The sequence below is a fragment of the Spermophilus citellus genome (assembly GCF_964194105.1).
Source record: "Spermophilus citellus genome assembly, chromosome: 10".
NCBI classification, from domain to species: Eukaryota; Metazoa; Chordata; class Mammalia; order Rodentia; family Sciuridae; genus Spermophilus; species Spermophilus citellus.
In genome coordinates, this window is record NC_138197.1 from 68766139 (window position 1) to 68787402 (window position 21264).

Here is a 21264-nt window from a genome sequence, read left to right on the forward strand (position 1 = left end):
GGTACAGGGATTGAATCCAGGGGCACTTAACCCCTGAGCCACATCCCTAGCCCTTTTTATTTTTTATTTTTAATTTAGAGAGAGGGTCTCACTAAATTGCTGAGGCTGGTTTTGAACTCACTATCCTCCTGCTTCAGCCTCCCAAGCCTCTGGGATTACAGGCATGCACCACTGTGCCGGGCTATTGGACGCTTGGTTTATGACAAAGGAAAACAATGCAAAGCAGTGAGGAAATACCCCAAAGGAATATTTAAAATCACAACATCAAACATAAACTCCAGTGCCGGGTTTCTGTTCATGACCAAAAGTCTCAGGGGTCACTCCAGGTAAACTGGGCTAACTGGGCTGCACAAAATAACCACACAAGAGACACAAATACCTTTTTGTTTGGGGTCACTGTGATGGCTCCTCTGACCTTAAAGGTCCACAGGAAGAGAGAGAGCAAGAGCACATGCTGACCCTTTTTATTGAGGAGAAGCTATTCAAATGAGGCAAGGAGTCAGGTTTCAGGGGGCTGAGTCTATCTTCATGATGTCCACTGTCAGCAGGTAGACTGACATCTAGGTAGGCCACACCCAAGGGCACAGTAAGAGAAGGGGACACACACAAGGCACTTCCATGGAAGATTCTATCCTAAACAGGGCAAGGGGTTATATTACAAAGAACAGGTGAGCATAGCTCCACCCATGGGGCTGTAGGAAGGCACAGTCACTCGAACCCTAGAAGAGAGGGGCAGTCTAGCAGCATGGGTGCCTGATGCTACATCGCCCAGCAGGGGAGTTAATTCAGTCACATTCGAGGTTGGTCTCCCATACTCCATGCTGAGAGCCATAGCCAAGTAAGAATGATGCATGGCATTTTTGGTTGAAAGGTGACCCTGCTCAGGGATTAGGGTGGCTCCAGGTTTAGGGTGGATCCCGCTGGGAATAGGGCATATCCTGCTGCCTCAGGTGCCCGCTCCTTGAGTTCCCGTGGAGTTCTCGAGGGGTTCTGAAAGTATTGGTATGCAGAGCCTGGGGGAGGGAGTGTAATTTTCCCAGAATGTGTGTGTATAGTGCCGGTGAGAGTTCAGGAATAAAGAGTTGCTGTTGGAATCTACAAGGGTTTTGTGGTGGCTCGGTTATTTTGTGCCCAGCCAGACTGCGGCAACTCCAGGTGAATTATAGATACAAATGTAAAAGGCAGAACAATAAAGTCTCTAGAAAATAAGGTAAAAACCTACCCTCATGACCTTAGGATAGGAAAAGAGTTCTTATCAGTATAAAAAGGAGGGAACTGAGGTGTAGCTCAATGGTTACACACTTGTTTGGCAATCATGAAACCCTGAGTTCAATTCCCAGTATCTCAAAACACACACACACACACACACACACACACACACACACATGAAAAAGAAAAGGTTAAATATTATGGTATGTGAATTAACATTTTTATTAATTTTTTTTAAATGAAAAGGTAAACCATTGACTGGAAGAAGTGATTTGGAACACATACTGATAGAGGACTTTCCTCCAGGTAATAAAATGAACTATTACAATTCAATAAAAGACATATAACCTAATATAAAAATAGTCAAGAAGTTTGAATAGATACACCACAAAAAGAGGATGTCCAAATGGCAAATAAACAAGGGAAAGAGCAAATCCAGATTTGCCTTCCCTGAACACAATGCTTCTGACAAAACTATCATCCGTGACTTTCAGGACGTCTTGTCCACCGTCATGCTATTTCACACCATATCGCTTTTGATCAAGGAATTCACTTCCCTGCAAATGAAGTATGGCAATGGGCTAATTCTTGTGAAATTAACTGGTCTTATCATGTTTCTCACCAATCTGAAGCAGCTGATTTGATAAAACAATAGAATGGCCTTTTGAAGACTCTGTTATAGTGCCAACTAGGTACTGTAACATACAGGACTGAGGCAAGATACCCACAAAGGCTATATGAATGTTGTGAATAAGCTTGGGAGTCATGGGAGTGGCACCACTCACTATTGTAACCCATTAGTAAAAGTTTTATATCCTGTTCCCCTGATCTCATGTTTTGCTGGCCTAGAGATCTTAGTTCCCTGAAGAGGAATGCTTCTACCAGAAGACACAATGTTTCCACAGAACTCTCAGTTGAGATTGATGCCTGGTCACTTTGGACACCTCTTGACTTGGAATCAACAGACTAAGAAGGGAATTATGGTGTTGTCAAGGATGATTGATCCTGACTACCAAGGAGAAACTGGAATATTACTACACAATTGAGGGAAAGGAAGAGTAGTCTGGGATGCAGGAGATCCCTTAGGTCATCTTTTAGCAAACCCTGTGACTAAGGTCAATGGAAATGAACAATGCAGGCAGGACTATTAATGGCCCAGTGCTTCAGGAAAGAAGGTTTGGGTCACCCCTTCAGGTAAAGAACTATGATCTGCTGAGATGCTTACTGAAGACAAAAGGAATACAGAACGGTAATGGGAAAAGGTAGTTCCAAATATCAGGTACCACGATGTGACCAGTTATAAATCTGAGGACTGGAACCAGTGTGAGTATTTTTGTCTTGTTTTATTATGAATATATTTGTGTGTATATATAATAGGCAATTATCTTTAGATTTTTCTTCTTTTATTCACTTATCATGTAACATAAGATTATCAACTTGATATCCAATATTTAAGTATTACTAACTTTATATCATAATATTTGTTTTTTTAAAACCATCTCTATCTTTTTTTTTTAATATTTACTTTTTAGTTATCCACGGATATCTTTGTTTGTATGTGGTGCTGAGGATCGAACCTGGGCCGCACACATACCAGACAAGCGCACTACCGCTTGAGCCACATCCCTAGCCCTACATCATAATATTTGAATTATGGGATATCAAGAAGAATAAACATCACTCAAGGAGTTTAACCCCTTCTGTGTAAGGAGTTAGGGTGTTTTTGATTATATATAGGATAGTTGTATCATGTTAGGAACAATTATGACCTTGTTATTATCTTATTTGGAGATTAAGTATGGTTTAAGGAGATTCATTTGGGGACAAAGTTGACAAGGGCTGTTTTTTATGTCAACTTAATTGAGTGATGGAGTACTGGACATTTGTTCAAATACTATTCTGGGTGTCTTTGTGAGGTTAATTCTAGATGAGATTAACATTTGAATCCATAGATGGAGTAAAACAGTCCTCATAATGTGGATGGGCCTCATCCAGTCCTTGAAGACCTATATACCAGAAAGGCTCAGTGAGAGTGAACTCTTCCTGTCTGTTTGAACTGGTCTTTTCTGAGACATAGGCTCTTCTGAATCTTGAGCTGGTGACTTTCAAATTGAAGTTTTCCTAAGCATCCAGTTTGCCAACTGCAGATGTCTCAGTCTCCAAAATCACACGAATCAAATCCTTGTAAACACACACACACACACACACACACACACACACACACACACACACACATTGGTTTGGTTTATCTGGGGAACCCTAATATGAGCATTATATTTCACATTTAAAACAACTTTGAGGCACATTTTGCATATCTGATATAAAATCTACTCATTTCAAGTATACTGTTCAATGACTTTTTAACCCAAATTTATCAAGTCATTCAACTTGACTCAAGTTTTAGAACGTTTCCATCATCCTAATATGATCCCTTATGCACACTTACTATTAATCTTCCCTTCCCCTCTTCCAGGCAACGATGATTATTTTAGTTCAAGCCACCATACAGAATATCATACACTGGGTGACTTAAACAAAAACTATTTCTTTCTCAGTTTTGGAGGCTGAGAAATCCAAGATTAATGCCCTGACAGATCTGGTGTCTGATGAGGGCCCTCTTCTCAGTGTGCAAAAGGCAGTCTTCTAGTGTCTTTTTTTTTTAACCTCAGTACTGGGAATTGACTTATAGGCACTCTACCACTGAGCTACATCTCCAGCCCTTTTAATTTTATCTTGAAATAGGGTCTTGCTAAATTTCCCAGGCTTGTCTGAAACTTTTGATCCTCCTGCCTCAATCCCGTTTCTGGGATTATAGTTGTGCACCACCACACCCAGCTTGGAATCTTCACAAGACCAAGAGAGACAGTTTGTAGTCTCTTTTCCTTCTAAGGATACTTCCCATTATGGGAACTTATCTTCATGATACTATCTAAAGCTTATTACAGCACAAAGTCCCCACCTCCTAATACCATCCTATTAGGGGTTAGGATTTCAATAGTCATCTACTTTCTGTCTTTACAGTCTAGCTTTTTCTGAAATTTCATATAAATGGTATGATACAGGGGGATGCAGTGGTACATGCCTGTAATCCCAGCTATTCAGGAGGCTGAGGCAGGAGGACTGTGAGTTTGAAGCCAGCATGGTCAACAAGGGGTGGCCCTGTCTCAAAAAAATAAAACTAAAATAAATTAAATGATATAATATGTGATGTTTTTGAGGTTTGTCCACATTATAGCATGTATCCACCTCTGTTCCTTTTTATTTCTGAATAATGTTCCAATACATGGACATAGCATATTTTGTCTACCCATTCACATATTGATGGACAGTTAGGTTGTTTCCAATTTTTTCAATTGGTCCTGTGTGAGTGGTATAGTTGAGAACACCCCTGTGCAAGTCTTTGTGTGCACACATTTTTCTCTTAGGAAAAGTTCCAAGAGTGAAATTGCTGGATCACATCATAAATTTACATGGGTTTTGTTTAACATTTGCCTTTTTGGGGGTCATTTTTTATTTTATCTATTTATTTATTTTTTGCTGCTCCGGGATTCAAACCCAAGCCCTGTGTTTGCTCTACTAATGAGTTACATCCCAAACCCTAACCCTTATGTCTTAGATTCTGAAAAACTGCCAAACTGTTTCTCCTCATTCCCTCCAACACTTGTTACTATCTTCTTTATTATGGCCATTCTAAACAAACAAAAAGTTCTCTGTGGAGGAAAAAAAATAAATAGAAACTTAAAAATATAAAGCACACTGTGGAGACTGAGGTTTTTGAAGGGGTGAAGGAACTCTCACAAAAACTGACTGCGGTCCTCCAGCTGGTAGGGGGCGCTCCAAGACAGGGCTCTTCTCCCAGCCTCTCACTGGGCTGTCTTTTTTTTTTTTTTTTTAAGAGAGAGTGAAAGAGGAGAGAGAGAGAGAATTTTTTTAATATTTATTATTTTTTAGTTCTCGGTGGACACAACATCTTTGTTGGTTTGTGGTGCTGAGGATCGAACCCAGGCCGCAAGCATGCCAGGCGAGCGCGCTACCGCTTGAGCCACATCCCCAGCCCTCACTGGGCTGTCTTAACGAGATCTTCGTTGCTAGGAAACAAGACGCATTAATTTCCCCTGGAAAGGCGGCGATCACAGACCGCTGGGGTTCTCTTGTCTGAAGACTGAGAGCTAAGATCCCGCTATCTTAGTTCCTGGGGCAGTTCCAGAAGGTGTCTTTCTAGGGAGTGTTTTCCTTCTACCCTAACGTGGGCCGAGGCCAGCCGCAGCTCCTTGTTTGGATCCAATCCTCGGCCTAAGCATGCTTAAGAGAGGGAAAAAGGCCAAGACACCTCTGTCGGAAGAGGAGCAGCTGCTTCTGTATCAGCAGAAGTTGCTGGCAGAGGAGGAAATGGCCAAGAAGAAAGAGAGGCTCCTCAGCCAGTTCTTGAAGGTGATGGACTTCTGCATTATGTCCTGCCCAACCCCCGCCACCCCCTGCACTGGCCCTGTCGCCTGGCTCCTGTCACCGCGGCAACTCATTTTCTTTCCCTCCTCCCCTCCTCCGGAAACCCTGAAATCCAAATATACTTAGATTTAAGGCAACACTGTTCGGGAAGTGGGGAGTACTCTGGAAGCCTAAAGGAGGGCAGGTGGAATAGTTGGCAGTCTCAACTGAGCCCCAGAACTAAGTAGATGGTGCTGGCTATCCGAATTTAGCTATTTTGAATTCTGATATTCTCCCGGGAGATAGGTCATTATAATCATCCTGCTCTGATGCTTGAATGCCTCCCCTTGACTTACTCTTGCTCTCCCTACGATGCCATCAGGCTATTCCTGACTTACTTTGGGCCCTCCGAAAACAAAAACAGGAACCCCCTGAGTATGATCCCTTAGAAAACAGTGGATAAGGTGTCAGGTGACAAACTACAGTGATCTTGTTCATCATACTGTGTCAGGGCAATGGGCCTTAGTCTCCTAGAGGTGTTTATTCATTCCTTCACACAGGACAAGCTGGCCAAGGAGGAACAAAACAGTGCTCTTAACCTTAATAAGATTAACACACAGTGGAGAACTGTCCTTCGGGAAGTCAAGACTAAAGAACTTCATAAAGACATTGAAATCCTCAGTCAAACATTTGAACGAGTGGTGGACTGCAAGGACAGTGTCATCAAGGTAGGCACTCTTTCCAAAGAAACAGTTGAGTATGGCTTCCTTGATTCTTTTTTTTTTTTAAAGAGGGAGGGAGAGAGAGAGAGAGAGAGAGAGAGAGAGAGAGAGAGAGAGAGAGAGAATTTTAATATTTATTTTTTAATTATCGCCGGACACAACATCTTGAGAGAGAGAATTTTAATATTTATTTTTTAATTATCGCCGGACACAACATCTTTGTTTGTACGTGGTGCTGAGGATCGAACCCGGGCCGCACACATGCCAGGTGAGTGCGCTACCGCTTGAGCCACATCCCCAGCCCATTCCTTGGTTCTTAATAGAATGGACCTAGGGAATTAATCAATCTTAAAGCCCTCACAAGACACAGACTATTGTTAAAGGCAGGCTTTTGGCAATAATTGTTTTTCCTGAGATGAAAAATAGAGTATTGAGCTGTCATTCATTCCTCTTTTTTCCTTGAAGGGAGCCATTCTCCTTGGTCATCTACTGCCCCAAATCAGAACTATGTAATACTAGAGGGTTGTTTGGTTTGGTTTTGTTACTAAGGATTGAACTCATGGGTGCTTTAACACTGGGCTACATACCCAACCCTTTTTATTTCTTGAGACAGGATCTCATTAAGTTGCTGAGGATGCCTCCTTGAACTTGTGATCCTCCTGTTTCAGCCTTCCAAATTGTTGGAATTACAGGCATGTGCCACCAATCCCAGCTATAATATTAGAGTTTCAAGGCACAGTATATATATATATATATATATATATATATATATATATATATATATATATATCACCCAGTGAATTGAACTTAGTCCCACACCTTTATTACAGTGTCAGAGAAAGGAACTGACTTGCCCAAGACCACATAGCTAGTCAGTGAGAGAGCTAGGAGAGTACAACATGGGTTTCTTAACTCCTACTCCAGTGCTTCATTCAACCAGATTGTTTGGCCTCTTTGATATAACCTTGAAAAAGGTTGGGAAGATCTCCATAGGTAAGAAAATTTCTGGATTACTAAGCAATTCAATCATCCATGCTTATGCTCCTGGGAGGTTCTCCCCACTACCACATTTTTTATTGGTGCATTATAGTTGTAACATACTTATGGGATTGGTTGTTACATATTTGTACATGCACACAATTCACAAAATAATATAATTTGACCAATATCATTCCCCAGCACTTTTTCCCTCTTTCCCCATCTTGAGAGGTTCTTAAGTTCTTGATTCCTCCCTATTTTCAAGGAATTTTTGCTTTATCTTTCCTTCCTTTTCTCTTATTTTACAGTACTGGGGATTGAACCAAGGGCATTCTATCATTAAGCTATATCCACAGCCATTTATATTTTTTTTATTTTGAGACAAGGTCTTGCTGGGTTGCCAAGGCTAGCCTTGAATTTGTGATCCTTGTGCCTCAGCCTCCCAAGTAGCAGGGATTATAGGTGTGCCCACCATGCCCAGCTTCTTCTTTTACCCAGCTTTTTACATCCTACCTCTATTTACTGATTTGTTGGTTGTTTCCATTTCAAAAACAAAAACTCCACAGTAACAGCAAATATACACTATCAAAAAGGTATTCCCCCCCTCTAGAAAACATGTTTTTTGTTCATAGCCTACCCCTGGGGAAAAAATTCCAGCAGACCTGGGCAACTGTCAGAGATACTTAGTAAGAATCTTCAAATTTGCAGAAAAAAATACACTAGATGTTTTTCACTCTGCCAGTTTATACTTAATGGCTTTTAAAATGGATTTTCCCAGGAACATATTGGAAGTTATCAAATAATTGATGAAAAAAGAACCAGTGGTATTCATTAAGGAGTGGTTATTATTATTATTATGATTAAGGAATGTTGAGCAGTTGGCCAAGTTACCCATGAACCAATTAGCTTCTTCTTACAAATAACTTTGTAGCTTATGATTGCAGTCCTTGCCTTAGGTCAATCACACACTGCTAATATTAAGCATTTTCAGGGTAATTCCTGAATAATCAAGATTGCGCATGTTAAATATACAATATGCAAATGTTAGTGATCCTCACTACCGGCCTCTACTTATTCATTTCCCATTTACCCTGCATCCCACAATATCCACCTTTTTCTAGGAAATTATTCTGATAAAAGTCACCAGTCCAGAATCCTGGCTACTTTTCATCATTACTTCTCCTCTAATCTGACCTTTCCATGGCATTGACACTCTTGTTCATGACCTACATCTTAAAATTTTCTTTTGGCTTCCATGACACCATTCTGGCATTTCTCCTGCCTCTTGGGACACATATATCCAGTCCTCTTTGTGAATTCATCTTCCTCTCGCCATCTTCTGAACTTTTAACATTCCTTAGATCCCTGAGCCTGGTCATCTCACCCTTTAACCAGTTGTCTAGGGCTTAGACAATGTGACTCATTACCCTGGCTTCAAATACCACTTAGCTCTTGATGCCTCCCAGGTCTGTAATACCAGCCTGGGTTTTTCTCTTTGAGTTCCAAATTCTTATATTCAAACTTCAAGATATCTATTTCTGGCTATTGCACTATACTCACAACTGAACTCATTAGTTTCCCTTCCCCTAACACCCTCATTCTCCATTCTCCACAATCTGTCTTTATACTTTCTATTAGGATGATTGGATTCACCAAATCACCTTGCCCATAAACCTGGGAATCATCCTAATTTATCTCCATCTATGACCTCCTATAAATCTCCGGTTTTAAGTATTTTTCAAAGCTACGCCCTGCTGTCCTTCTCCACTGTCCTGCTGTAGTTCAGACCTAAACACCATCTCTCATCTGGACTACTGCAGAAGTTTCCTATCTTCCAGCTTCATGCTCAACTGCCTTCAGATGATTCTCTACACAATTACCAGGATTATCTTCCTGAAGCAAAAATCTAATCCTGTTATTCCACTTCTTAAATCTTCTTAGTGGCTCACCTCATCTACAGGAAAAAAAATCCAAACTCCATGGTAAGAACATCATGGCCCTTAATGATCTGTCCCCTGCCTGTATCTTTCATATAGCCAGTTTTGATTCTTACCTGTGTCTTCATAACTGCTGCTCCTCTCTCTGGAATTCTCTTTCTCCACCTCCCCAGGTTTCTTGAAAAAATTTTATTCTTCTTTCAAGGGTTGATGCAAATGACATCTCTTCAGTGACACCTTCCTCAGTGCTCTTAGTCAAATGTAGGCACTTGGTCCTTTATATCCCATTGTCATGTAATAAACCATCAATTTCATGGCAATTCCCATGTCATATTGTGATTTTCTCCTTATTTTACACTTTCCCTACTAGACTGTGAGTTCCGAGGGAACACTGAGCATATCTTTTCCTCTCTGAATCCTCCTCGTCTAGCACAATTCTGGTACATAGTAGGGGTGTAGTGAACATTTGTTAAGTGAGCAAGAAATCTTTTGTTATCAGAACCTATTTCACATATTTTTTCATTCTAAACATAGAAGGTAAAAGCTAGCTCTGTATAGAGGCTGTAATAGTTTATAGTGAGTATATTCAAAGTGCATGGATTATATGAATATGATTTAATTTGCTTTACTTTTTTGAAGATTACACATTCATCATATTCCAAATTTGAAAGATTAAAATGGTTATATAAAGAAAAGTTCTATAGTGCCTTTCAGCCACCCAGTGCCCCTCCCAATAATTCTAGTTTCATGCATAAGTTTTTTCATATAAATGAGAATATTACATATTGTTCTGCACCTTGTTTTTTTTCACTTAACAATATATCTTGGCGATTGTTTCATGGTCACCCATAAAAAGCTTCATATTTTTGGGCTGGGGATGTGGCTCAAGCGGTAGCGCGCTCGCCTGGCATGCGTGCGGCCCGGGTTCGATCCTCAGCACCACATACCAACAAAGATGTTGTGTCCACCGAGAACTAAAAAATAAATATTAAAAATTTTCTCTCTCTCTCTCTCCCCCCTCTCACTCTCTTTAAAAAAAAGCTTCTTATTTTTTATAATTACATATTATTCTGTATTATAATTTTTTATTTTTTGTGTGTATGGTGCTGGGGATAAAAACCTAAGGCCTTGAGCATGCTAAGCAAGTGCTCTACCACTGAGCACATCCCTAGCTCCTTTATTGAAGTTTAACATGTTATACTGTCCTATTTCCTGTATTTTGGCAGCTGGATATAGAAGCTTAAAGATGTGTTCTTCCATCAGAAAGTGTATAATGTCTAGTTACCTTTCAGTGAGGGTTGCAACTACTGTGATCCATAATTCATTGGTAATTACAAAATGCTGATTTTCTAAAATAGTATTGTTCCTTTTTCATTTATTAGTTTGAATATGTCTATAAAGAAATACTTCTCTTCGGGCTAGGGTTGTAGCTCAGTGATTGCCTCACATGCGTGAGGCCCTGCATTCGATCCTCAGCACCATAAAAATAAAGACATTGTGTCCATCTACAACTAAAAGAAAAATTTAAGAAAAAATAAATACTTGTCTTCAATTACTATTCGCAATTACTAGAGGTATAGTTTATATAGGAAAAGTCAGGATAAACGCTTAAACCCAGGGCCTTGCACATACTAGGCAAACTCTACCATTGAGGTACAACCTCAGCCCTTTTCATTTATTCATTTTTATTTTAAAACAGGGTCTCGGGCTGGGGATGTGGTTCAAGTGGTAGTGCGCTCGCCTGGCATGCGTGCGGCCCGGGTTCGATCCTCAGCACCACATACAAAAAAAAAAAAAACAAAGATGTTGTGTCTGCCAATAACTAAAAAATAAATAAAACAGGGTCTCAGTAAGTTCCCCAAGCTGTCCTAGAACTTGCAGTCCTCCTGCCTCAGCCTCCTGAGTAGCTAGAATTAGAGTTGTACACCACCATACCTGACATTTTCTCTTCCTTTTGCTTACTAGTTTTTTAAAGAATGGTTTGTCTGACATCTTCAGTGATAACTGACTTTTTTAAAAAACAGAGTATCTTTATGAACTCAAAATCAAATATATTTGATGTTTTTCAATCCAATGCTGCTGTTTTGTTTTGTTTTTAGTTGTAGATGGATACCTCTATTTATTTTTATGTGGTGCTGAGAATTGAACCCGGGGCCTCACACTTGCTAGGCAAGTACTCTACCACTAAGACACAACCTTATCCCCAATGCTGTTCTTATCTTTATTGATGCTCAAACTATCCTCATCCCTTTTTATTTTTTGTCAGTGGAAGCATTCCAGTTATCTATTGTTATATAACAAGCCACCCCTAAAGTAGTGGCTTAAAACAATTTATTATTATCTCTCATGATTCTGTTAGGTAGACTGAGCTCAGGGTGATTCTTCTCAAGCAAGGTTAGTTTTCAGTCAGATGTCAGCTGGGGCTGTATTCAACTAGGCCTGATGGCTAAATGTCCTAGATGGCTGGCTCTTGATTCTGGCTGTCAGAGGAGTTCAACTAGGTTGTTCACTATGCTTTCCTGTGACCCCTGTGTAAATTGGGCTTCTCACAGCACGACAGCTAGGTTCTTAGAGGGAGCATCCCAAAGGGCAGGAAGCAGAAGTTGCCAGAACACATAAGGGGCTATGCTTGGAACTGGCACAGGGTCACTTCCACCATATTCTATTGATCCAGGGAGTCACAGAGTCTTCCCAAATTCAAGATGATGGAAAAAGAGTCTACTTTTTGATGGCAAGGTCATATTACAGAAATGGATTGGCAAGATCATGTTACAGGAAATTATCAGATGGGAGATACTGCTGTGCTTATGTTTGCAAAATATAATCTACTATATATATTTCATAATGGTTCCTGAGTCCTTATGACATGACTATATTGGTTGTTGATAGCTTCTTAATGATCTTTTGTGATAAGATACCCTAGGATCAACTTATTTTCTGCATAAAACTTCAAAGTGGTCATTTATCCAAAAACCCTGATTCCATGTAGTGGTGGCCCCATCATTGTAAATATTTGTTGTCCATAGGATATTGGGGATTCCCTGACATCATCCTTGCTTTACACTCAAGAGTGAGTAGGTGCCAGGCATGGTGGTACACACCTATAATCCCAGTGGCTCGGGAGGCTGAGGCAGGAACATAGTGCATTCAAAGCCAGCCTCAGCAACGTAGGCCCTAAGCAACTTAGCAAGACACAGACTCAAAATAAAACATAAAAAAAAGGGGCTGGGGATGTGGTTTGGTGGTTAAATTGCCCTGGGTTCAATTCCTGGTACCATAAAAAAAAAAAAAAAAAGTGAGTGAACCAGTACTTACAAAGCCAAAGTCTTGGCATTAGAAACTGAGGAAAAAAAATGCCATCATGTCATCCAGCTAGCCAGCTGAATACATTTTTATTTTCTCACACAGATGCCATTTGACCAGAATGGTAACTGTTTTTCCTGTCCAGTCTTTAGCTAAGGACCTATCAGAAGCTGAGGAGCAGTATGCCCATGCTGACCAGAATGGTAACTCTGTTTTCCTGTCCAGTCTTTAGCTAAGGACCTATCAGAAGCTGAGGAGCAGTATGCCCATGCCCTACGCAGCCACTTACACAATATTGACCAGCTCTTGGCCCTGCAGAGGCGCCGGCTCCACCTCCTGGAGGAAAGTTACAACAATGAGCTGGAGGTCCTAACCAAGGAGTTTGAGACAGAAAGGTATGGGCCCCAAGAGAAGACAGGGGTCTGAATCCAGGGGAGTGACTGTTCTGTGTGAAGGAGCTGCTTGTAAGCAGGTGGCCAGTACCTGGAAGCATTCCACTTTTATTATGACATGACCCACAACAGAGAACATTCTGAGTTTGTTCTAAACAAATTCAGGTTCACCTTACAGCCTTTGCTTTCCTTTACCCCTTCCCCACCCCCCATATCCCTACACACACACACACACACACACACACACACACACGTACACCACCCCCTGGCATCAAAATGCCCTTACCATCCACTTTCAAATATCAGAATCCTACCCATCTCACAGCAGACAGATTTGGGAGGGAGACTTCACTTATATTTATATTTGTATTAATGTATTACTTATTCAAAAATCAAAATAAAATAATCTTATTCTCTCTGGCCATAAAAATGTAGAGCCCACCCCCTCTCTGTTCTCTGTTAGTATCAAAGAGTTTGTACCATTCATACAGTTTTATTACTACTGCTTTAAATTGTCATTATTGGTCCATATGCTGTATCCATTGCAGCAAGGACAGTATCTTGTCTCCTACAGGAAGACAATTATTGACCAACATGAGAAAGAGATTCACTATCTACAAGATGTCTTCATGGCCATGGAGCAGAACTATATAGATTCTGAGTATGAAAGCAAGTTGGAGTTCCAAAGCATGTGGGATGATCTCAAAAACAAGGTATAGAAGGGGATTAAAGGGACAGGAACTGGGAGAGAAGTAAGAGAAAAACTGTTCAAGCTACTACAGATAGAAGAGAGCCCTGTAACCAACAGTCAATAAAAGGGTGTGCCACTGTAGTTGTTTCAACTGATTTTTGTAATTTTGTAAAACTGGTCAGGAAGGAAGATCATTCTAAAATATCAAGGGAATGCATTTTGGAGCTTAAAAAGCAACAAGGAGATCATCTGGCTTCCTCTGAACTACAGATGAAGATACTAAGGTCCAAATAAATAAATGACCCGCCAGACTCACGCTTCTGATTTGTGGTAGAGCCAGAAGAATTAATGTAGGTCTCCTGCCACTTAGCCCAAAATGTTTTTTACCATATTGGAGATTATAAACTTAACTACTCCACAGACCTAGGTTTAGATATAGGGTTCTTTTTGTTATTTTTTTTTTTGCTTTTATTTTTATTTTGGTACTGGGAATTGAAATCAGGAGCACTTTACCACTGAGTTATATCCCCAACTCTTTTTATTGAGACAGGGTCTTGCTAAGTTGCTGAGGTTAGCATGGAACTTAAAATCCTCCTGCCTCAGCCTCCCAAGTTGCTGGGATTAGAGGCATGTTATGTCAATGTTTTATAAAAACTTTGAATACATTTTCTATATTTAGAAATTGAAAATATTTCACATAAAAATCTAAATTTTCGACTTCCCTTGAAAAATTTAAAGATCTAGTGGCAACATTGGGTCATGTATCCAAATGGCAGCATTCATGTGGAGTTGTAGGAGCTCAAGTTCACTACAGGACCCACTCAGCCCACAATACTTTCTTATATTATCTTCCTGGTCTTTATGGGCATTTTGATTGGTGATTGCTGCACTGATTAATACTATTAACAGTTCAAAACATGAGGGTTCTGGTGGAAATAAAGGGCATTAGTAGCATAATTTTAAACATTGGGTATTTGGGGGGGAACTTCCTAGAATTTAGAAGAGAAGCACTTTCTACGAATACAACTAGAGAATGTAGTAGAAGATCTGTGGAGAAGGTTCCAAGAAGCACTCAAGAATTACACTGATGCCACAGAGGACCGGAAAATTGCCTTTGAAACCCTAAAGGTGAAGGACGAGAAGAGCTCCAAAGAAATTGAAGCACAAATGAAAAAAATACAGAAACTACAGGTAGTATCACCATCAAAAATGCTGCTTACACTACTCCATTATTCCCCTTTCCCCTTTCTCCAGTTCCCACTGGGTCTCATTACTCCACTGGGTGAGAAAAGATGATATACTCTGATTTCAGTTCCCAGGCTGCCCTTTTCCTGGTCAATAAAGACCCTCCTCTGGTCAAGTGTTTCCTCTGTCTATTCTGTCTGTCCAGGAGGCCATAACTATTTCAAAAGGCAAAATCATGCTGCATAGTCGTGAGAGTGAAGATCAGAACCAGTATATCCGTAATGACAAGGAGTTGGTCCTTATACAACTGCGAAAACTTAAGGCTCAAAGGATGCAGGCCCGAGAGGTATCCCAGGAGAACTTAGTCAAGCTCACCCTGGAAAGTAATGCCACCCTCAAGGCCTTGAAAAAGATCGTTGATAAGGTAATAAAGGGGAGAGGACAGTCAGAACAAAGGCAAATAAACTGCTTAAGGTGAAAGGAACTTAGGAGAAGTAGAGGAGGGTTTCCTCGTGCTTCCTAAGCTTAAGTGAACACTAGAAATATCTTCATTATTCTCTCTCCTCCCCTCATACATTTTAAATTAAATAATAACAGCTTAATTTAATAAAAATATGAAATACTTAGACCAGTGCTTGGCACATGGTAAGCACTAGGTGTTAGATGTATTTATTACTGTTGTCTCTCATTTTAATAAGAAGTTCCGCTGGAGCTGTTTCATGCAGGGAACTAACTCCACTATTTCCCTTTTAGCCCTTTCCTAATGAAGTCTGTTCCTGCTTCCAACAGGGTGAAAAGATCCTTAAACTTGCTGAAATATGTAGAAAATATGAAACAGAGGAAGAGAAAGTGCTGCCTTTTTATTCATCAGTATTGACAGCTAATATACAGGAGGAGAATGAGGAACAAAATCCCGAAGAGCTTACTATGGAACTTGTGAAGGTAAGGGCTGGGAGAGGATAGGCTTTGGGATAGCATTGCTACTGGGTCCTGAAGCACACTTTCCCTCTCTAACTCAATTACCAGGTGATGGCTGACTACGTAGGGATGGAGAATTTCTGGAAAAGGTACAACAAGGTGAAACTGGAGCAACTGAGCCTCCAACACAGACGAGCCCAGCTGTTGGAAATTAATGGGAAGCTTCGGGAGATGCTCAAGCAGTACTTGGATGGCATCTCCGTGAGTGACGAAGTGTTGAGCAAGTTCAACCCACTCTTCATAGTCAACCATCAAAGCAACTTATCCCAACCCTTGTCCACATCTACTGCCCAGTCAGGTGACAAACCACCTCCAACTACTATCATTGAAGCAGCCCACATCATCTCCCACACCCTGTGATCCAAGGGAGTACACGTCTTTCCAACTTCAAAGAAAAAAAAATTTTTTTTGAGACCCAAGTGCTTTGCTATTAAAAACTTCCATGGAGTTTATGAACTCCTTATATTTTTGCTGTCTTGGACAGAGCAGTTCACTTTGAAGACACTAGGAATACTGCCATCCTGGGGAGCAGAGAAAATAGGAAGGCAATGACGCAGTGAAGCACAGCCCTTTGGTGTTGTGGCACCATGGGAGCCCATACCAATACCTTAAGGACCTAGAGGATAAGTGGGCAGATCCTATGGGCAGATCTTTGGGGTATATTAGGACAGCAAGAGGTGGTCAGGGGAAGTGGTGACCTAAGGCTTCCAACCACCACCCCCTTGCCAGGCAAGATCCAACTCCAGAATGCCTTTTTTTCTCAGCCCTTCACCTCTTTCCCACTTACAAAAAGCAGCTTCAGAAAGTATCAGGTGAAGAATACAAAGCTCTTTAAAAGTACTATCATTTATTTCTTTTTACTCTTGTTTCGTTTTTCTTCCTTGAGCTTCTTTTTGGAGACTTTGGGTGTGTTGGCCTTTTTGTATAGGTGAAACCCAATGAGACACAGGAGGCCTGGCACCATGGCCATGCCTACCAGAGGCAAAATGCCCTTCACCAGCTTTTGCCAGTAGTTGGCTCGGATCAGTGCAATCAGCTCCACGTCATACTGCAACACTGCATCCGCTGGAGAGGCAGAGGGGAGGGGAGGATTAGAATCTCTTGTGCATTTTATCTGGGGCTTTGAATATGAATGAAAACAGGAAGGGCTGGCTATAGCAAAGCCAACTATGAAGCTGGCAAGACTTAAATGTGGGTTTGAGTTCCCTTAGACAAAGGCAGAGGAGGGTTATAAGCAGAGTCTAGTAATAGTCATACTGACCCCAACTATATGTATGGCTTGGATTCAGTGAGGTCTTTGACAGCACAGGAAAATTATGAATATGAAATATATACGCTGTTCTCCATTTATAAAAGAACCCTCTATACTACCTATACCCATTTTCCAAAGAGCCATATGGACAGAATCATTGCAGAGCTGAAATTAACTGGATTTAAAGTAGACAACTTTAAAATTCCACCAACCAATGAGCACATTCAATGTGATTATTAGAAAAACAGTAGTTTGGGGCTGGGGCTACAGCTCAGTGGTAGAGCGCTTGCCTAGCATGTGTGAGGCACTGGGTTTGGTTATCAGCACCACATATAAATAAAGGTCCATCAACAACTAAAAAAAAAAAAAGAAAAAAAGAAGAAGAAGAAAAGAAAGAAAACTTACAAAAGAAAAGAAAGAAAGAAAAACAATAGTTTAACTAGGTGTGGTAGTGCACACCTGTACACAAGAAGCTGAGGCAGGAGGATCACAAGTTAGGGCCAGCCTGGGCAACTTAATGAGACCCTGTCTCAAAAAATAAAAAAGGCTGGGGGTATGGGTATAGCCCAGTGATAGAGTGGCCCTGGATTCAGTCCCCAGTACCATAAACAAACAAATAGGGGCAGGTGGAAGAGGAGTGAATGGGAAGGAAGAGGTATACAAAGAAGCAAATAAGCAGTACTGTGAATTGGGAAGTAATAGAACATTGGCTAAAATAGTTTCTCTCTAGTCCCCCTACCCTCTTTCCAGACCTTCCTCTAGCTGGGACTAGGATAGGAATTATGTTCTCAATGCTCTGTGGAATAAAACACATTTTAGCTAATAGAACATTTGTTATAACCAAAAGCAAAAGATATGTGTCTTGGGAAATCTGTCCAGTATCAGCCCTTTAAAAACAGATATAATAGGGGTGTAGTTGTGGCTCAATGGGAGCTTCAACTCAGTTGTAGCTGAGTGTGAGGCACTGGGTTCAATCCTAGCACCACATAAAAACAAATAAATGCATTAAGTCCATACATAACTAAAATTTTTTTAAAAATAGATACAACAATGATTTATAAGAGTTTTCCAAGTTATGGGGTAGACTTGGCTTTTAAAGATTGCTTTTTTTGAGTTCCTTGACTATTCTGAGAGTAGTAATACAAGCAGCAGACCCATGTAGGTCAAGCAGGTATCTCTTCCCTAAAAATATGCCAGCTGCCAGAGGTGGCCTTAACAGGTGATGTTTGTAGTCTCTATTGGTGACCTGAGCAGAAAAAAAAAAAAAAAGTGGCTCTGCAGAAGGAGGCCCCAGCCACTCCTGTCCCTTTCAGCAAACCTGATCTGGACCTTCTCAAGCTCCAGACAAAAAAAAAAAAAAAAATTAATTCCTTGTAGGGACTGGTTTTTTGATGGCCTGAAAGAAAGACCTAGTCAGATTACCTGGGACAGATGGTGGAAATCCCCGTTTTCCATAGGCCAAGTGAGAAGGGATGATTGCCCTTCGCTTCTCTCTGAGGGAAGGAATGTAAGTCACAGCCAGAGGTGGGAAGGTGGGCCAGTACCTTCAGTCAGCAAAACCCCTTGTATATTTATACCCAAAACATGAACTTTCCCACCTGCGTGCCTAATAGCAAAAGTGTCCATCTCCCCACAACCCCAACTCCTCCAACAAAACCAGAGGGGCACCGGTTTTAGATGCCCTCAGAAGGCGTGGACCTGTCCAATGTGAAGCCACAGTCCTTTATCCCACATTCTACTGACTCCTGCAGGAGCAGGATGGCAGAGAAAACCTCTACCCAGGGAAAGGGGATACCCACCCTCCTATACCCTCTTCCCAGATACTCACCCTACACACATGTCTAGAAGGCTCTGCTCCAGACCTTGAGGAAGAAGACATAACTTACTGGAAGCAACTCACATTTACCAAATCACCCAAGAGAAAGATCAGAGGTTCACACTTAACTCTCAATTGAGTCTTCCCCACTTCTCAAATTCCTGGTTTCCAATGGGGTATGGGGCAAGAGAAGTATTAGAAGTGGGGCTTAAATCTTAGGAAGTAACTGGAAGAGCCCTGGGGGTCTTATTCCAAGAGGCCTTTCCTGGGCAACTTGGGGGTTGATGAGCCAAGTAAGGGCATAGGTTGGGAAGAGGTGAAATGAGAGGCACAGGTCACATACCTGGAATCACCTGCTTTTGGCCAAGTTCTATAACCAGAGGATCTCTGGTCAGAGAGGTGTCAATAATGCGTCCATCTATCAAGGTACCCTGGTTGGGAGAGAGCGTCAAGAGCACATACCTAGTGCTTCCTAAGGAGGCGGGCAACACACACACCTGGACCGCAAGGTGGCGGCAACCCCCTTACTGCTGTAGTTTATCCCTCCAGGGCAAAAAGGAACAGGAAGTCCCAAAGGGCTGGCACTTACTAGAGACCTCTCCACCCTACGTTTCTCAGTGCCAAGGAGGAATTGGAGGAAAAGCACCAAGGGGAAATAGGCAGGAAAGAGGGGCGCCCCTCCCCCCGCCACGTGCTCTACGACCCCGGAGCCTAAATTTTTCCTTCCAAACCGCTTGCCACGTGTCCAAGCCAAAGCTGACGTGTTTCAGCAATGCCCCGCCCCTCCTAGGCCCCGCCTCAACCCCTTGTGCCCCTCACCGTGTAATGTATGTGGAGCGTGTCTCCAAAAGCAGCGGGTTCCGCACACGGTTCGGGGGGCTCCACCTACGATCGGACTACAAGGGTCACGGAAGCTCCTCCAAAGATCTAGTTCTCTCCCCTAGACCCAGCACCATCCAACTCAGTTCCCGCACTTCCTCTCTTCCCTACTCCCAGGTTCGTTTAGATCCTGGAGTTCTCCCACAGGTTCTGGCCCATCTCCTCACCAAAGTCTCCACTTGAAGGGTCCGGACGGGACTTTCGGTTTCGAACCCAGCCTCAGCCCGGCACACCGTCCCACTGAGCAGCAGCAGCAGCAGCAGCAGCAGGAGATGGAGGGGCAGGAATAAGGGGCGCAGGGTCATGACTGGATGGGGGCAGGGCACTGGGGCACCAGGACAGGCTACTCCAGTGGCGATTAGGAGATCTTTTCCTCGGCGCCCAGGCGAGACTGGACGCTACCGGGCTTATGGTGATGAGCGAGCTCCTCCTCTTGCAATCCTTGCTCCACCTTGTCCCCACCTCCTGGAGGGAGGAGGCCGCAGGGAGCCCTCCCTACTCTCTGAGATAGGGAGTTCGCATTCTGACCCATCTGTCCGTTAGCCGTTCTGTCCCACAGGAGGAATTGCTGCCACACCAACAGTTGTCAAAGGTGGCATCCCTCTCCCATCTTCAGCTCCACTCTCTGGAGCAGAGCACTGTCCTATCCTTTTGCTCTTGGAAAGCTAACTGGAAAGCACAAGGAACTAATTTCCTGTAAGAATGGGATGAATTCCTGATCTTTTCCTCTGGCATTACCATTTTTCTGCTTTCATTAACAATCTTTTTATTTTTTTATTTTTTTTATTGGTTGTTCACAACATTACAAAGCTCTTGACATATCATATTTCATACATTAGATTCAAGTGGGTTATGAACCCCCAATTTTACCCCAAATGCAGATTGCAGAATCACATCGGTTACACATCCACAATTTTACATAATGCCCTATTAGTAATTGTTGTATTCTGCTACCTTTCCTATCCCCTACTATCCCCCCTCCCCTCCCCTCCCATTTCTCTCTCTACCCCATCTACTGTAATTCATTTCTCTCCTTGTTTATTTTCCCATTCCCCTCACAACCTCTTATATGTAATTTTGTATAGCAATGAGGGTCTCCCTTCATTTCCATGCAATTTCCCTTTTCTCTCCCTTTCCCTCCCATCTCATGTCTCTGTTTAATGTTAATCTTTTCTTCCTGCTCTTCCTCCCTGCTCTGTTCATAGTTGCTCTCATTGTATCAAAGAAGACATTTGGTATTTGTTTTTTAGGGATTGGCTAGCTTCACTAAGCATAATCTGCTCTAGTGCCATCCATTTCCCTGCAAATTCTATGATTTTGTCATTTTTTATTGCTGCATAGTACTCCATTGTGTATAGATGCCACATTTTTTTTATCCATTCATCTATTGAAGGGCATCTGGGTTGGTTCCACAGTCTAGCTATTGTGAATTGTGCTGCTATGAACATTGATGTGGCAGTATCCCTGTAGCATGCTCTTTTAAGGTCTTCAGGGAAT

The 21264-nt window shown here is 41.9% G+C and overlaps 2 protein-coding genes across 7 annotated transcripts; one reads left to right on the forward strand and one right to left on the reverse strand.

Annotated features, from left to right (window-relative positions):
• Positions 1-5132: 5132 nt before the first annotated feature.
• On the forward strand, positions 5133-16191 carry DRC2 (dynein regulatory complex subunit 2). Of its 3 annotated transcripts, XM_081310097.1 has the most exons (8): positions 5133-5640; positions 6195-6362; positions 12800-12969; positions 13541-13679; positions 14651-14848; positions 15048-15266; positions 15632-15784; positions 15869-16191. In XM_081310097.1, the coding sequence occupies exons 1-8, from the start codon at positions 5509-5511 to the stop codon at positions 16178-16180; spliced, it is 1491 nt and encodes a 496-aa protein (XP_081166223.1). In that variant the 5' UTR covers positions 5133-5508; the 3' UTR covers positions 16181-16191. The 3 variants fall into 3 exon arrangements, with proteins under 3 accessions (XP_081166223.1, XP_081166224.1, XP_081166225.1); XM_081310098.1 differs by lacking the exon at positions 15048-15266; XM_081310099.1 differs by lacking the exons at positions 12800-12969; positions 13541-13679.
• A 326-nt stretch (positions 16192-16517) lies between these two features.
• On the reverse strand, positions 16518-20673 carry FKBP11 (FKBP prolyl isomerase 11). 4 transcript variants are annotated; one of them, XM_081310108.1, is made up of 6 exons: positions 19935-20673; positions 19708-19773; positions 19232-19319; positions 18901-18934; positions 18495-18565; positions 16518-16885 (listed from the first exon to the last, which is right to left on the reverse strand). In XM_081310108.1, exons 1-6 carry the CDS (start codon positions 20070-20072, stop codon positions 16668-16670), a joined length of 615 nt encoding a protein of 204 aa, XP_081166234.1. In that variant the 5' UTR covers positions 20073-20673; the 3' UTR covers positions 16518-16667. The 4 variants fall into 4 exon arrangements, with proteins under 4 accessions (XP_081166234.1, XP_081166235.1, XP_081166236.1 ...); XM_081310109.1 differs by having other exon boundaries at positions 19708-19784; positions 19935-20066; XM_081310110.1 differs by lacking the exon at positions 19232-19319 and having other exon boundaries at positions 19708-19784; positions 19935-20076.
• Between the last annotated feature and the right edge of the window lie 591 nt (positions 20674-21264).

Excerpts from the sequence above, each read along its gene's own strand:
- FKBP11 (XM_081310108.1), bottom strand. The coding sequence starts at position 20,072 with ATGACCCTGCGCCCCTTATTCCTGCCCCTCCATCTCCTGCTGCTGCTG. Across the intron at positions 18,566-18,900 it reads CTTCTAGACATGTGTGTAGG|AGAGAAGCGAAGGGCAATCA; the intron begins GTGAGTATCTGG and ends TCCTTCCCTCAG. Across the intron at positions 16,886-18,494 it reads ATTTCCACCATCTGTCCCAG|CGGATGCAGTGTTGCAGTAT; the intron begins GTAATCTGACTA and ends CTGCCTCTCCAG.
- DRC2 (XM_081310097.1), top strand. The coding sequence starts at position 5,509 with ATGCTTAAGAGAGGGAAAAAGGCCAAGACACCTCTGTCGGAAGAGGAG. Across the intron at positions 13,680-14,650 it reads GGGATGATCTCAAAAACAAG|AATTTAGAAGAGAAGCACTT; the intron begins GTATAGAAGGGG and ends GGAACTTCCTAG. Across the intron at positions 15,785-15,868 it reads TTACTATGGAACTTGTGAAG|GTGATGGCTGACTACGTAGG; the intron begins GTAAGGGCTGGG and ends CTCAATTACCAG.